Here is a 17441-nt window from a genome sequence, read left to right on the forward strand (position 1 = left end):
GTTAAGCGCACACATTACAGTGCGCAAGGACCTGAGTTCAAAGCCCTGATCTGCACTTGCAGGAGGAACCTTCACAAATGGTGAAGCAAGGCTACAGGTCTCTCTTTCTCTCTCTGTCTCTCTCTCTCCCCCACTCTTATTCTTATCTCCCCTCCTCTCCTCTCTCAATTTCTCTATCTCTGTCTCTATCCAATAATAAGTAAATAAAAATATTTTTTAAAGGAAGGATCTAGCTACATATATATATATATATATATATATATATATATATATATATATATGAATCGTTCGCAGTTTTACTGTCTAGTTAGGCCTTCCCAAAGTGATTCAGCCACACATGCTCTTGAGTTTGGTATTAATTTTGTATGGAGATGGAATTAGTTCCACTGTTTTGAACTTGGTATTTTGTTGGGAAAACTGTCCAGGGTTTTGACATGTAGCTCTGTTTCCTCCTTTCTTTGTGGCAGTTTTATGCTGTGTGAAATTGTACTTCTCTGTGAGCACAGCAGTACTTACTCTGTTGTTCATCTGTTTGATCACTGATGGATGACTGGGCTGTTGCTTTTTGACCCCAGCTGTTATGTGCTGTTCATGTGTGTCCTTGTGTTGTTGTCCATGCTGTTCTCAACTGTAAACACACCAAGAGAGGCTTTTAAGATGTATGGCCAGTTGTTCACATCGTTGATTTCAAGGTATTTTCCAGAATGACCGGATGAAGAAACATTAGTGTTCTGTGCTCCATATTCTGATAGAAACACTTACTGTCTCCAGCCTGGTGGGCAACACTGGCTTTCCTTCATGACTTCCTTTCTGTTTCCTGACTGAAGTTGAAGATGAACCTCTTTTTATGTTCTTAGACCATTTTTTTTTCTTTTCTTGATTCTCCCCCCTTTATATTTTGGTATGGATTATTTTATTTTATTAGATAAAGACGGGAATTGAGAGGGGAGTGGGAGATAGGTAGGTAGGTAGACAGAGAGAGAGAGAGAGACGCCTGCAGCCTTGTTTTATCACTCGCAAAACTTTCCCCCATCAGGTGAGCACTAGGGGCTCGGTCTTTGTGCACTGTGATGTGAGCTCTTAAAACCAGCTGTGCCACCACCTGGACCCTGGATCTTTTTTTTTTTTTTTTTTAACCCCCTCGGTATGTGTTGTAAGCGCAACCTTTGTCTGTGACTTTTTTTTTTTGTGCTCTTTACAATGCTTTTTAAAGTTCTTCGATGACATAAAACATTTTATCAGATTTTTTTTTTTAGGGGGTGGGGAGGTTCTGCTAGACTAACTTTACCTGAACATCACGAGGAAAAGAAAAGTGTTTTTTTTCCATCTCATCTAGCCACAGGGATGTGATAGTGCGGTGTGCTTGGACTGGAGTAAGCACTGTCTTGGCTTCGTGGGAGCACAGCTGAGCACGTTCTGCTGGGGACAGTGCTCCCACAGGGTTCCCAGCCTGGTGGAGATGGAAATGGAGTTAATAGTCACCCCGCAGCAGGAATAGTACCATCAGGTTTTGCAAGGTGCTTGGGCAAGGTGTGTGTGTGTGCGTGTGCATGTGCATGTGCGTGTGTGTGGCGGGGGTGGTGTGGTGTGGTGGTATTGTAGACAAAATAGAAAACTGGAATCTTTCTAGGAGAGTTAGGGAAAGCTTCTGAAGGTGGAGCTGGGGGTTAGCTAGCATGTGAATGAAGACTTTTGAAGGATGGATCGCGTCTTGTCTAGGAAATGTGTCCATGCTGAGGAACTACAAGATAATGCAGAGGCATTGTTAGTATCAGGGATAAAAGGCAATATTAGTCTCATCAAGTTGTGCTGGACTCAGTGGAGCATGGTAGTGTTTTCTTCCTTCAAAGCAAAGAAGGGGCCTTGTTTGAGTGGGGGAGTGTAAATCTACCCCACGGTCTGTGTTGGGGAACTGGGGCCGGAGGCATTACTTTGATGAGTGGGTCAGTGCCAGACCCACCGTTCCAGCTTGCCCACTCACGCAACTTCAGCTGGCTTCTGACCTGTTGCACGGAAACTGCCACCTCAGTTCTTGTTTTTTTTTTTTTTTTTTTTTTTTCAACATTAGAGCCTATAGGTTCTTTCCTGAGTGGATTGAGAGCAAGTCACACAGAGCCTGGCCCTAGGATATCAAGCATATGGGAACAGTCACGTCAGAAGGCAAACAATGATGGTTGCCTCACAGAATGTGATGGAAGTCCCCCAGATGTACTGGAGCCATCCGTCTGTCAGAGTCCCCAGAATTGTCCTGGATAAAGCCAAGTTGAGGAGTGTGGGGCAGGAGTTTTCTTATGGAAGAATGAATAGTCTGACAGTCTGAGTAGATGATGGAGACTGGAATGAAGAGCTCCTTTCTATGGAATACTGGCATGGAACCTGGCTGGTTTTATTTATTACAGAAAAGTACCGGGGCGGGGGTGGGGTGGGCAGGCAGTAGCGCACCTGGTTAAGGCCTCACATTACAGTGCACAAGGACTCAAGTTCAAGCCCCTGGTCCCCACCTGTAGGGTGAAAGCTTTATAAGTAGTGAAGCAATGCTACAGGTCTCAGTCTCTCTCTCTTTTCTCTCTATCTGTTGCTCTATTTCTGTTTCTCTCTCCTCTCAGTTTCTGTCTCTATCCAATAATAATTTGTTTATTTTGTAAATAAACAAAAAATAAAAACAGAAGTTCCAGGTAAAGTCATTTAGGGTTCTGTACATAGCTCTTGTCTTGTGGGGTTTGAGGGCTGGGGAGCAGTGGGCAGTAATAAAACAGAGCTTTGTCCTGATGAAAAGATCTGTCAGGGCTTGACAGGACAAACTCTCTTCCTGACAGTCGGCTGGTGGAGCTTTCTGGGTGGAGGGCAAGTGAGGAAGGGTGCAGTGTGCAGGGAACATGTGAACAAGAGCAACAGTGGCGGCGAGGGAAGTGTTGTGGGAAATGGGCCGCCTAGGCCACAGCAGGGGGGTCACACGTTTTTAAGCAGAAGAAGAAGCCACTGGACAGTTCATTCATGGATTAGATTTTTGAACAGAGACAGAGGGAAAGTAAGAGGGCAGGAGTGATAGAGAAGAATGAGAACTAGAAACCCGGGAGCCGGGTGATAGCACACCTGGTTGAGCGCACATGTTGCAGTGCTCAAGAACCTGGGTTCAAGTCCCTAGTCCCCACCTACAGGGAAAAGCTTCATGAGTGGTAATGCAGACATGCCAGTGTCTCTCTGTCTCTCTTCTTCTCTGTCTTCCCTTCCTTCCTTGATATCTGGCTGTCTCTATCACTTAAATAAAGATAAATTAAAGAAGGGAGTTAGGCGGTAGCACAGTGGGTTAAGTGCAGGTGGCACAAAGTGCAAGGACCAGCGTAAGGATTCCGGTTCGAGTCCCCGGCTCCCCACCTGCAGGGTAGTCGCTTCACAGGCAGTGAAGCAGGTCTGCAGGTGTCTGTCTTTCTCTCCCCCTCTCTGTCTTCTGTTGTTAAAATTCGGCGGCTCCAGCTGGCCGGGCTAGCTTCACGGGCCGGTAACAGAGACGACCAGAGACATACGGCTGGGCAGGGAAGCTGTATTTCTTTATTCAGAACAACGATTCATAAACTAAACCAAACTAATCACCAAACAGAACTCTGCTGCCTCTTTCCCCTACGGCGGCACCAAGAACTCTGAAACTCTGGAACTCTGGAACTCTGGAACCCTCTCGGGGTTCCTTGGGGCGGGGCCAAGCGGGCCCGCGAAACTAGCAGGACTGATCCAATTTTCTTGGCAGGGGGAGAGCTAGAACAACCCAATGTAAAGCATACAACAGTCTTCCTCTCCTCTCTCCATTTCTCTCTGTCCTATCCAACAACAATGATATCAATAACAACAATAATAACTACAACAATAAAACAAGGGCAACAAAAGGGAATAAATAAATGAAAAAAATTAAAGAAGAGAGAGAAATGGAAACCTATAGCATCCTCTACCATTTGTGAAGCTCTTCCCCCACCCCACACACACACCATGCAGGTGGGGCTTGGTGTTTGCAGGTAGGTTTTTGTGCATTGTGACACTTGTGCTCTACTGGGCTCTGTGCTTCCTAGCCCTGCCCTCCTCCCCCCATCATCTTGGCTAAACCCTGTCAGTTAGCCAGCACAAATGTGGTGTTTTTGTTTGTCTGCTTGTTTGTTTGTTTCCACATTTCACAGCTGTGCAACTCTGGTCTCTGGCTCCTGGTTACTCATACATTTTGATTCCTCTTTCCTACCTGTGCCTGATGTGAAAGTTTTTGTCATCATGCAGGTTTCTGTACTACAAAACTGGCTATGAGCTATTATCCTGATTTTGTCAAATAACGTCTAAGTCATCTTATACCAAATCATTGCACAACTAATTATATGGTATTTTTCTATATTCTGACTGCATATTTTCCTGGAATGTAATGAGACGTGTGTGTGTGTGTGTGTGTGTGTCCTCATTTTTTTTTTTTTTTTGGTTTGTTTTTTGTCTATCATGGGTGTTTGTTTTTTATTTCTTTCATGAGCCAGGTTGGTAAACCAAAGTTTCGGAGCTGTGACTGGCCACAGGATTCTCCTCACTCCTCCTCTGGACTCTTCTTTGCTCTTGTGCTCTCCCATCCTCTGCTGTGAGCAGCAGACCCATCACAGAGGGTCTGGCTTTCTTGTGCACTCTCAGCCTTTTGGTGTTGTGTCGTGACCATCATGCTGTACTTGGTTACATAACCTCAACTGTAGAGAGAGCTCTTCTGTTTATTGTGTCTGGAAGCCAGCAGGGTACCATCACTCCTCCCCTCCCCCCCAAAAAAAAAGCCATCCTGTGCTTGGAAAGTGGTTCCCAATGCCATGCCCTTGGGTGTTACTTTGTTACCAGCTTTGTAGCTATTTGAAAAACTCCTCTGAATGCCTTTCTTGACAAGAACTGGAAATTAGACTAGTTCCTCTTTAATGGAATTGTTTTCTGATCAAGTGTTTCAAAGCTCACTGTCCCATGTGAGACAGAACCTCTTGTCGTCTTTAATTTTATTTTCTTTCTATTTGAAGAACCAGAACATTAAACCTTCCAGTGATGAAAAGTTGAATGGAACCTACTTTTTATTTTATTTTTAAATAGGTTTAATATTGGTGAATAAGATTGTAAGATAAAGGGGTACAATTCCATACAGTTCCCACCACCAGAGTTCTGTGTCCTATCCCCTCCTTATCCCCTCCATTGGAAGTTTCCCTATTCTTTATACCTTTCTGGGAGTATGAATGAAAATTCTTTTTTTTAAATAGTAATTTAATAATAATCAACAAGATTGTGGGATAAGAGGGGTACAATTCCCACCACCAGAGTTCCATATCCCACCCCCTGCACTGGAAGATTCCCTACTCTTTATCCCTCTGGAAGTATGGACCAAAGATCTTTATGGGGCACAGAAGCTGGACGTTTTGGCTTCCATAATTGCTTCTTAGCTGAACATGGGTATTGATAGGTTGATCCACACCCCAGCCTGTCTCTATCTTTCCCTAGTGGGGTAGAGCTCTGGGGTGGTGGGGTTCCAGGACACATTGGTGAAGTTGTCTGCCCAGGGAAGTAAGGATCATGGGATCATTATAGCTTCTGCAACTTGGTGGCTGAAGATCACTAAGATACAAAGCAGAACAAATTTTTTAACAATCAGAAACCTAAAGGTAAGAATATATCAAATGAGACTTGGGGTTTTCATATTGGAAGAAGCTATGAAGTCTATTTTAGGTATATTCCAAGTGGTCTATGGCTTTACTAGTTTTTGCCGGAGTATGACAACTAACATATAGGTGGGCTAAAAGTATTGTCTGGGAAGATTGTGTCAGAGCTGAGAGTGGGACTAGAAAGCTGGATCAGGGCTAAGAGTAACTCCTAAACATGGGGAAAGTATATAAATACTTTTAACTATAAACCCCACCGATCTGACCTAGAGCCCATGTAATTCTCTATGGGGTCCAGAAGGTGGAAAGTCTGGCTTTTATAACTACTTCTCTGTGGGACATGGGCATTGGCTGGTGGATTCACACCCCCAGCCTGTCTCTGTCTTTCCCTAGGGGGGGAGGGCTCTGGAGAGGTGAGGCTCCAGGACACACTGATGAGGTTGTCTGCCCAGGAAACTAAGGGTGGTATCATGGTACCGTCTGCAACTTGGTGGCTGAAAGGTGGCAAGATATAAAACAGGACAAATTGTTTAGTAAACAGGAATAGAACCAAAAGGAACCAAAAAGTAGGAATGAGCCGATGAAAGTAAGGGTCTTCGTGTGGGAAGAAGCTAGGAAATCTACTTTAAGTATCATAACCTGCTTTTGGACATAAGCGTGAGAACCTAAGCATTTCTGCTTCAGTGCGTTCAGTTGCACGTTTCTCCCCACCTCAGTGATGGTCTTCCATGTTGAGAAATGTCATGTGGTGCACCATTTGAAGTCATGTGATACACCATTTGAAAAAGCTATCATTGCATCATTGAGATATCTCAGAAAGTGCTGGAACTCCCGTGGAGTGGGTCCAGCCAGGGGGCAAGTCTCCGATCCTCCCTCACTGGTTCTCAGGGACCGCATGATCCAGAAAGGAGGACTCGGGGAGTACTCTGGTGCAAACACTCATTTATTTGGAGATGGGTATGGGATTATATAGAGAGTGAAACAAAGAACACTTTTCACATATGTCAGAAATTACAGGTTTCTTAAAGGTCAGCTTGCCCCTATGGTAGGGGGCTGGTACGACAAGAATTGATGCTGATACATAAAGGTCAAAACGATTAGTCTCCATGATGCAGGTAAGTTAATTATCCAAAGGCATTTGAGAGAAGCATAGGGGTTAAACCAGTAATGTGAGGTAGAGAAAAGAAAAACAAAAATTGATGTAAATCACAGATATCAAAGGGCACAAGGAAATATAGTTGGTTGGCTTTTCACTGTCTTGTGTTAGGGGTGTATGGTATAGTGTGTTCTCCTTTGTGATCGAAAGGTGAAGTGGATGTGTGAACTTTGAGTGAACTCTAAAGCAGGCAACCATTTGGCCTGCTGTTAGCGGGGAAACTAAGTGTGAGAGGCTTGTAGGCTTTCTGTGAGCTTGAGAGGCTAACAAGGAGAAACTGAGTCTGGGAGACGTTTTCCCTCTTGGCTCATCTCTATAAGGAGAGAGGCTAACAAGTGGGGTGTCTTTCCAGACCTCCATCCAAGGATGGGAGAGCTCCCCTAAGCTCTACCAAGCTTTCACATAGTCCCATAAGAAAGATGTCCAAATCCAAGTCTTGCCCTTTCTCTTCCCTTTTACACCCGTCTTTTATTTTATCGTGTTACTGAAACTCCTTTTAGGAAAGTGGCAAATGCTTACCTCCTAAGACCAGTGGAGACATGTTAAGCGTCATCTTACTGGATGGCTTAGTGCGTCTAGTTCTGCTCTCCCTCCCTCCTTCCATGTAGAACATCATTCTGCTTTATTATTCATTCTTCCCATTCTTTATGAGCTTACCACCTCCCACTTCATTGGAGAGGGCAGTTTGTTTACAGTGCAGTTATTGACACACCGGTATAACCTGTCATTTCCCCCGTGGTTGCTGTCTACAAGAAACTCTCTCCCAATGATTGAATCAGAAAAATAAGAGGCAATTATGTATAAATGTGGACAGATAGTTGTAGAGAAGATGGTTGGCCCATGTGTACAACCTTAGGGGAACTGTGGTGGCTTGCAGTGGGGAGAGTGGAGATTCAGAACTCTCGTGGTAGGAATGGTGTGGATTCAAATCCTTGTCGACATGTAATTCTGTAATATAAAAATAGATAGATAGATAGATAGATGATAGATGATAGATGATAGATGATAGATGATAGATAGATAGATGATAGATGATAGATGATAGATGATAGATAGATAGATGATAGATGATAGATGATAGATGATAGATAGATGATAGATGATAGATGATAGATGATAGATGATAGATAGATAGATGATAGATGATAGATGATAGATAGATAGATGATAGATGATAGATGATAGATGATAGATGATAGATGATAGATAGATAGATGATAGATGATAGATGATAGATGATAGATGATAGATGATAGCTCTGCCCCAGCTCCGGCCCTTTCCACCATCACACACCAGGAGCTCATTTTCTGTTGCTTGTTCCCTCTCTTCCAGGGTGTTGTCCCAGTGCTGCTGTTCTTTCCCTTTATGCTTTCTCTTACAGTGCTAGTGTTTTCTCTGGGGGCCCAGTGCTCCTTACTTGTATTTGGATCTGTAACCATATCCCAGAACTTTCCCCTGTGCTTTAGACTCGTGTCTACAGCCATTTTCTTGACTGTCTTCCTGCATGGCCAGAGTTCTATAAACTCATATTCTCTCTCCCTCTCCCTCTCCCTCTCCCTCTCCCTCTCCCTCTCCCCTTCCCCCCCTCTCTCTTCCCCTCCCTCACTGCCTCCCTCCCTAGATCTTCTGCCACCAGTGGAACTTCTTCTTTCTCTATCATTCACTCTGGAAACACATAAGTCACTCTTGCAGCTCTCTTATTTCCCTCCTTCAACAGAACATAAATAAATGAGTTTCCACTGGGAACTTTTGACCTCCCTTCCCCTAACAAAGGCTGAGAGATCACAGATCTTTAGAGAGGCAACAGAAGCTGCCCTTCAGAAGAAAGATCCCTCATTCTGTGGCAGCCTCCCTTCTCCCCTGAAGAACTGCAGATGGATCTGAAACTCTTCCTAAGGCAGGGCACAAGCTTTGCCACCATAGGACGGAACTGGCTGTCAAAGCTGACCCCAGGCTCGAAGGGTCATTCCTCACTGTAATTGTCCCTTCTTTTGCTGCTGCTGTGCCCAGGGACCACCCATCATTGACAGTGCAGCGTTTTCATGTGTTCTTTATTTCTTTCAGTGTGAATGCTAACTTTCCAACAACAATTCCATAGTATCTGTTTATTTAGTGATGAAAGCACTTGGAAAGATTTTCGCTTCCATTTTTACTTTACAGATTCCGAAATATTGTCATTCTAGGCCTCTGTTTCTCTGCTTAGTAGATGGATAGAAGAGCCTCAGTTTTTGTTTGTTCCAGGCTCTACTGTTTGATTGTTTCTGTGGGCCAGGATACAGAGTTATCTTGTGTGAAGGACTAAATAGAGCACAAAGTATCCTGGGACTAGTGTTGCCTTGATATAGAGCAGTGCCCCGTGGAAGCATTTCAAGTCCGCTTGACTCACTGGATTAAGTGCCAACTGGATCCTGTCAGTTTCTCCAAGAAGGACCCTTCAGGGAGGAAAGGCATCTCCTTTATAGACTGAGAAGGCACCTTTCTCTGTGCTGAGGTGACACAGATGAGCATGGGTGAATACTGGAGAGACTTCTGAGTAAGCTTGGGCAAGACATGGACTGCTGGCTAGTGAGAGCGAAGAAAAAGTCTTAAGTGATGCCCACATTCTGTCTTGGGGTGATAAGCTGATTTGACCAAAAGACAGTAAGTTTGAAGTTGCCATGCATAGAGCATACCTGACCGCTAACTGGAAAACAGGTTAAATATCCTATTCTAGCTCAGGAGAATTCCCTCTAGAAATTAGATCCAGTAAACAATGTGACATGATTATTGTGGCCATAACAGACAAAAAAATATGCACAAGGAAGGAACTTTGGGAAAAGCCAGTATTTGACACTAGGTCTGGAAGGCTGACCTAGTATGTTTTTGTTTTTATTTTTATTTTTTTAATTTTTTATTCTTTGGGAAGACAAGCCACAGTCTGGGTTTGCTGATGGGGTCCTGCCGGTCCCAGTTTGGGGCGCCAGATGCCAGGCTAGCTTCGCAGGAGGGAGAACGATGACCAGGGACTCATGGCTGAGCTGGGAATGCAGTTCAATCTTTATTGAGCGGGAATGCAGTTCGACCTAGCTCTCTCTAATCACAATCTTGTCCTATATATCTCCTGAGGCAGAAGTGTCAGGTCAGAAGAGGATGTATGTAGGATAGGAGGTGGGGAGAAGGAAAAGGCGCGAGAACCAGTGGGGATTAAACCAGTGTGAACAAAACAATGATTATGTAAATAGACCACAAGCAATGCAATAGAAGGGGTCTTAGAAGCAGAATTTAGAAGCAGACCAACAGGGCCTTTAGAAAAGAAAGTCTGCTCTGGACTGCCAGGCTGTGTACTCCTCCACCTGGCCCCCTGTGGCCACAACTCCTCCAGGCCAAGTCCGCCCACCTCCACCGGACACCCGCCAAGCCACCCAGCCGCCCAGACCATCACCATCAGCAGCTGGCGGCCCTGTTTTCATTTTTTGCCAGAACACTAATCAGCTCTGGTTTATGGTGGTGCTGGGGATTGAACCTAGAATTTCATAACCTCAAGCATGAGAGACTCTTTGCATAACTATTATGCTACCCCCCCCTCAGATTTATTAAATGAGCTGAGAAAGTTGAGAGTGATAAAAAGAAAGGCCAGGGGGCCTGGTGGTAGCTAAGATCTGGTTTTGAGCTCCCACTCCCCACTTGTAGGAGCAAAGCAAAGCAGTGAAGCATGTCCGCAGGTGTCTTTCTCCCTCTCTCTCCCCTCTGAATTCCTATGAAATAAAATAGAAAAGGGGAAAAGCGGAAGAAAGAAAGTGAGAGCCAGAAAGGAAATATGACTGCTGGTAGAGCTGGATTCTTACTGCTGGCACTGAGTTTCAGGCGATAATCCTGGTGGCAATATCACATCTATCGAAAAGCTGAGGACAGCATTGTCAGTGTCTCAGTGAGAGGGACAGCCAGCTACAGGAAGTGGGCGGAGGGCAGGGTGCTGGTGCATGAAGTGTGAGAAGAAAGTGCCGGCAGTACCTTCAAAAGTTGTTTACCTGCTTCCCGTGCCCACTGAGCCACAAAGCTGTTCACATCACTAAGCAGACTCTGAATACAAAGCTAGGATTTCTGTAGCCCTCTGCTGTACAACGGAGCAGCATGTGGGTCAGGGGAAACTGTTCTGTGTTATATCTTAAATGCTTTTTCAGCTACTAAGCTGCAGATGCTACCATGATGTCAACCTGACTTCCCTGGTCAAACAGTCTCACCAATGTGTCCTGGAACTCCACCTCCTCAGAGCCCTGCCCCACTAGGGAAAGAGAGAGAGACAGGCTGGGGGTATGGATCGACCTGCCAACACCCATGTCCAGTGAAGAAGCAGTTAACAGAAGCCAGACCTTCTACCTTCTGCGTCCCATAATGATCCTGGGTTCATACTCCCAGATGGATAAAGAATAGGATAGCTTCCAATGGAGGGGGTGGGACGTGGAACTCTGGTGGTGGGAACTGTAGTCTTATCCTATTATCCTGTCGATCATTCTTAAATCGATAAAAGTAAGGGAGTCGGGTGGTAGTGTTGTGGGTTAATCGCATGTGGCACAAAGCACAAGGACCAGTTAAGATCCTGGTTCGAGCCCCCAGTTCCCCACCTGCAGGGGAGTCACTTCACAGGCGGTGAAGTAGATCTGCAGGTGTCTGTCTGTCTCTCTTCCTCTCTATGTCTCCCTTCTCTCTCAATTTCTCTCTGTCTCTAATAACAAATAAAAAAATAAAAATATCAATAAAAGTAAATAAATAAAATATAGTGTTTCTGGAAAAAAAAGAAAGAAAGCAAATGTAACTGTTGTTCTAACTTGGAAGAAGGGTGTGGGGCAGGACCGTGACTCATATGTGTGTCCATCACCACAGCAAGGTCCCATCTGACTTTCTTTTCTGCACAGACCTCTGTGCAAGACAGCAGACAGGTTCATGCCCTGGAAACACTTACCTTTGCCGAGGTCGGCAGCGGAACTCAATTTCCCTAGGTGGGTTTCCCTAACTTTAGACACCAAGGACTTGGTGCTGGATTTAGTTACAGCCATGTGACGTTCCTGCCATTCCTCTCTCTTGCTCCTGCAGCCTTTCCGCTGTGCCCATTGCCACTACTCATGCAACATCTCCGGCTCTCTGAAGCGGCACTACAACAGGAAGCACCCCAATGAGGAGTACACCAACGTGGGGACCGGGGAGCTGGCCGCAGATACCCTCCTCCAGCAAGGTAGGCAAGCTACCACTCTCTCCCCGGGGCTGCTCACCTCCTGCTCCACCCAAACTCCTCTTGAGAAGTGCTGCTATCTTCTGGGGCCCGGGTGGGGGCGCACCCAGCTAAGAACACATAGTACAAAGCGCTAAGACTTGCGAAAGGAGAAGGGTTCAAGACCCCGGCTCCCCACCCGTGGCAGGACACTTCACAGGTGATGAAGCAAGCCTGCAGGTGTCTGTATTTCTCTCCTTCTCTGTCTCCCCCTCTCCTCTCAATTTCTCTCTGTCTTGTCCATTAAAATGGAAGGGCTGCTATCTCCTTACAGTTCACTCCTAATCTGAGGAAATTCAATTTTGTTAATTCTTCATCATTATGACTATTGCTTTCTTTCTTATGAACTGCTGTTTATTGCCATGGAAATAAAGAATGGGAATACAAATTGCAGAAAGCAGTGCTTCACCTGCTAACTATACAACTATACTGCCAGCCCCAGTATATTACATCCATATACTGGGATTCCGTTCTCTGTCCACACTGATCTGTTTTATACATATGAAAGGTCATGGCTTGATTTCTTTACTAAACACTGATGGCTATATTTTTGTTTTTCTTTGCTACATCATCTTCTTAGTTGCATTTTCATTCTTTTATTTTTCTAAACGTTTATTTAATACGACAGAGAGAAATGGAGAAGGTAAGGGGAGGTGGGGGGAGAGAAAGCCAGAGAGAGAGAGAGAGGGAGAGAGAGAGAAGGAGAGAGAGAAGAGAGACCTGTAGCACTACTCACTGCTCATGAAACTTCTCCCCTGTGAGCGGGAACCTGGAGCTTGAGCCTGGGTCCTTGCATTCTCAACCAGTTGCATCACCGCCTGACCGTTCAGTTATATTTTCTTAGTTTAAAGATAATTTCTTTATTTTGAAAGTGGAGGCAGAAGCAGACCAGAATATTGGCCGGCCCGGACATACACAGTGTGTGTTATCAAACCCAGGGCCTCGTGCGTGCACGGTCTGCGTTCTACCCCACCCTCTGAATTGCCTGTCTGGCCATCCTGATTATAGTTTCTCGGAGCTCTTTGCAATCTAGCACTGAGTAGAAGTACCTGCTTTATTTAGCCTTGCCTTTGCCATTGAACATTTTCTGATTCCAGAGTTTTCCTTTGGTGCAGTAATTAGTAAAGCTGTGGTAAACATATGTATCAGTGACCTACTCTATATTATCGCAGAATGGTTATTGACTACCCTAATCAGTTATTTATTCAGAAAAGGAAGGGGGAAAAATCACTCAGAACATTCGAACTATTGGGAATGATTTAAAAAGCTCTAATACGGAAAGTCATTCTTGTGCTTATTTTTTTCAGTATTCACACAGACCCACTTGAGAGGGTTTAGTTCACGTGCTGTCACCACACAGAGAAATTCTGTCATGTGCGTACCAGCGCTTCAACTAAAACCTGGTCGCACCCGACAGCATGTCAGCTGTTACTCTTCCCTGAATCTGGTGACTATTTGCTAGGGAAGACCATATTAGAAACGTGGCCCTGGTGTGCTGAGGCGGGGAGCTGTAGATTCTGCTGTACTGCTGGGAACGCACAGTTTTCTGATTTAATGTGAAGCTCCACGTGTTGTCATCATCTAAAATGCATCTTAATGTAAAACCAGGGGACTGACATGCCTTTCGGCACTTGCAGTGTCAGGGCTTATGAGCAGAGGCCTCACAGATGAACAGCACTAAGTGATTTTACAGCCAGCCAGCCATCTGGGGTAACGGAGCACGTGCCTGGAGTTTTCTTTGATGGCAGTTTTTTTTTTAATATTTATTTATTTATTCCCTTTTGTTGCCCTTGTTGTTTTATTGTTGTATTATTATTAGTGCCATCATTGTTGGATAGGGCAGAGAGAAATGGAGAGAAGAGGGGAAGACAGAGAGGGGGAGAGAAAGACACCTGCAGACATGCTTCATTGCTTGGGAAGCTACTTTCCTGTAGGTGGGGAGCTGGGGGCTCAAACCGGGATCCTTACACCAAAGACAGACTTTCCTGCAGGTGGGGAGCCGGGGGCTCAAACCCGGATCCTTAAGCCGGTCCTTGTGCTTTGCACCACCTGCGCTTAACCCGCTGCACTGCCACCAGACTCTCTGATCAGTTTTATGGAGCTGGAGATGGGATGGTGCAGGGACTGAGAGGGAGGCCACATGGAATCTGCTTTCTCCTCCTTCAGTCTTGCCTTTGTGCACTTTATTTATTTGTTTATTATTTCCAGGGTTATCACTGAGGCTCAGTGCTGGCAATATAAATCCACTGCTCCTGGTGGCCATCCCCCCTCCCATTTTATTGAATAGGACAGAGAAATTAAGAGGGGAGGGGATGATAGAGAGGGGGAGAGAAAGAGAGACACCTGCAGACCTGCTTCAAGGCTTGTGAAGTTTTCCCCCTGCAGATGGGAAGGGGGAGCTCAACCTGAATCCGTACATGGGTCCTTGTGCTCAGTACTCTGTGCTCTTAACCAGGTGCGCCTCCTCCAGGACCCTGCCTTTGTGCACTTCCCAGAACTTCCCCACCATAGATGCTATGCCTAAGAATGGTGTTCATCATTTTATGTGCTCATGGGAAGGATTAAGTGGCAGCACCTATTTATATCTGATACTGAGTGCATTTCCATACCATTTATTTACTTATTTTTCTGAAAATATCTAAAGCCTTTAGAGCCATTGCATTATTCTCTGATGTCCCTTCCCTTACCCCCTTCTCTATTCAGAAACCACAGGGTTGAGAATGGACGGCTTAGAGTCACAGCAAATAACTGGAATAGCAGCTATAAGAGATTTGTTCTTAGCACACACTACACTCTTGGGTTGGGCTAGCATGACACAGACATTTGCTATAGCTGCTGGGACAGGCATGGGGGCCAGATTGATGAGACTGTCACTGCTCTCTATGTCCAGACTTTCATCATTTCCTTGCGGGAAATGTGCTGAGAGGCAACTGCTGTGTGCCCTCAGTCTTCAGCTAGCTCTCCATAGCTCCTCCATACAGGGATAATTTTGGTCTTCTTTCACATAAACTTCAGATCTAGATATAATGGCTGCATAGTTATTTCAATGTATTTACATTCTTTGTTTAGTGTGTTTATTAAATATATCTCTCTCCATATATATTTTCTGTGTTGACAAAGGAGACAATTAAATGTCTCTCAGCCCTTAAAAGGCATGCTGTCCTTTTGATGGTAGCTTTTTTTTTCCTTTTTTTTTTTTTTTTTTTTTTGCCTTCAGGGTTATCGCTGGGGCTCAGTGCCTGCACCATGAATCCACTGCTCCTGGAGGCCATTTTCCCCCCTTTCTGTTGCCCTTGCCATTGTAGCCTTGTGGTTATTATTGTTATTGTTGATGTCATTCATTGTTGGATAGGACAGAGAGAAATGGAGAGAGGAGGGGAAGACAGAGAGGGGGAGAGAAAGATAGACACCTGCAGACCTGCTTCACCACCTATGAAGTGACTCCCCTGCAGATGGGCAGTTGGGAGCTTGAACAGGGATCCTTATGCCGGTCCTTGCACTTTGCGCCATGTGTGCTTAACCTGCTGCGCTACCACCCAACTCCCAAGAGTAGTTTTTAAAGTTAGATAGCTGACTGAGTCTCATAAACTTTAGAATCTCAAAAGCACAAAGCTCACACTATTTTCAGTCTGAGAGTGGGAAAGAGAAAGAAAAAAAGGAGACAGTAGGCTGAATTAATTTGCAGCATTGGAGTTATGAGTCCCTGGGTCCCACTTTGGTTAATTGGCCCTTCTTTTGATTAATTTGAAGTAATGCTTTCATCTCCACTTTTTTTTTTTAATGGAATTATTTTTCTTTGTGTGTGTATGTGACTGATAGTGGATTATCCACTTCGTTTTACTTTCCTTTTCTACTCATTTCCTAAAGAAGAAAAAAAAATCTTCACCAACTTTTATACTGTCTTAATTTGACATGGAGAAATGTGTTAAAATGATAACACGATAAAAACATGAGTACCATGTGTGTGTGTGTGTGTGTGTGTGTGTGTGTCCCCACTCTCTAAAGGATGTGGTTCTGCTGAGCCACGTGCAGGAATGCCTGCCCATCCAGTGTACTGAGATGACGTTGCCCTGCGATACAGGCAGAACTGGCAGTGACCACAGAACATTCTCCTGTCCACCCTTCTCGTGGACTTGAGAAAGCTGTCAGCACACAGTGCTGCAGAAGAGGAGGTAGGAGAAGACCTAGAAGGCTGAGATAGCCCCACATCAGACAGCATATATATATATTTTTTAACAATTTTTCCCTTTATTGAGGGATCAATGTTTTATAGTTACCAGCTAAATACAATAGTTTGTACATGCATAACATTTCTCACTTTTTCACATAACAGTACAACCCCCACTAGGTCCTCTGTCATCCTTTTCCAGGACCCGAACTCTCCTCTCCTGGCCTCTCCTCCCCCCTCCCTCCGGAGTCTTTTACTTTGGTGCAATACACCAATTCCAGTCCAGGTTCTGCTTAGTGCTTTCTCTTCTGATCTTGTTTTTCAGCTTCTGTCTGTGAATGAGATCATCCTATATATATTATTTATTTATTTATTTTTATTTAAGAAAGGAGACATTAACAAAACCATAGGATAAGAGGGGTACAGTTCCACACAATTCCCACCACCCGATCTCCATATCCCGTCCTCTCCCCTGATAGCTTTCCTATTCTCTATCCCTCTGGGAATATGGACCCAGGGTCATTTTGGGTTGCAGAAGGTGGGAGGTCTGGCTTCTGTAACTGCTTCCCCACTGAACATGGGTATTGACTGGTAGATCCATACTCCCAGCCTGCCTCTCTCTCTCCCTAGTAGGGTGGGTCTCTGGGGAAGCAGAGCTCCAGGACACATTGGCGGGGTCATCTGTCTAGGGAAGTCTGGTCGGCATCATGCTGGCATTCGGAACCTGGTGGCTGAAAAGAGAGTTAACATACAAAGCCAAACAAATTGTTGAACAACCATGGACCTAAAGACTGGAATAGTGTAGATGAAGTGTTTGGGGGGTACTCCCTGGCTCTTGTGTGCTTCTGCTTTCAGGTATATAATTTTCCCTAGTGTATGGGCACGTGTGAACATATGCTCTATCTCAGGGGACCTGGACCATATCTAGGTCCTCTGTCATCCTTTTCCAGGACCTGAACTCTCCTCTCCCAACCCCCCACCCCCAGAGTCTTTTCCTTTGGTGCAATACACCAGTCCAGGTTCTGCTTAGTGCTTTCTCTTCTGATCTTGTTTTTCAGCTTCTGTCTGTGAATGAGATCACCATATATGTGTGTGTATATATATATATATATATATTTTTTTTTTTTTTTTTAACCGTAACACTGCTGAGCTCTGGCTTATGGTGGTATGGGGGATTGAACCTGGGACCTTGGAACCTCAGACATGAGTGTCTCTTTGTATAACCAT

At 44.9% G+C, this 17441-nt stretch overlaps 1 protein-coding gene across 4 annotated transcripts in view; it reads left to right on the forward strand.

The window, feature by feature from the left end:
- ZFAT (zinc finger and AT-hook domain containing) overlaps positions 1–17441 on the forward strand; it is a 236474-nt gene that overhangs the window by 172992 nt on the left and 46041 nt on the right. For all 4 annotated transcript variants that reach the window (XM_007521895.3, XM_060201065.1, XM_060201061.1 and 1 more), the window contains one exon: positions 11872–12010. In XM_007521895.3, the coding sequence (XP_007521957.2) occupies positions 11872–12010 (139 nt within the window). The remainder of the gene's footprint in view (positions 1–11871; positions 12011–17441) is intronic.

This window comes from Erinaceus europaeus, chromosome 1 (genome assembly GCF_950295315.1).
Source record: "Erinaceus europaeus chromosome 1, mEriEur2.1, whole genome shotgun sequence".
Lineage (NCBI taxonomy): Eukaryota > Metazoa > Chordata > Mammalia > Eulipotyphla > Erinaceidae > Erinaceus > Erinaceus europaeus.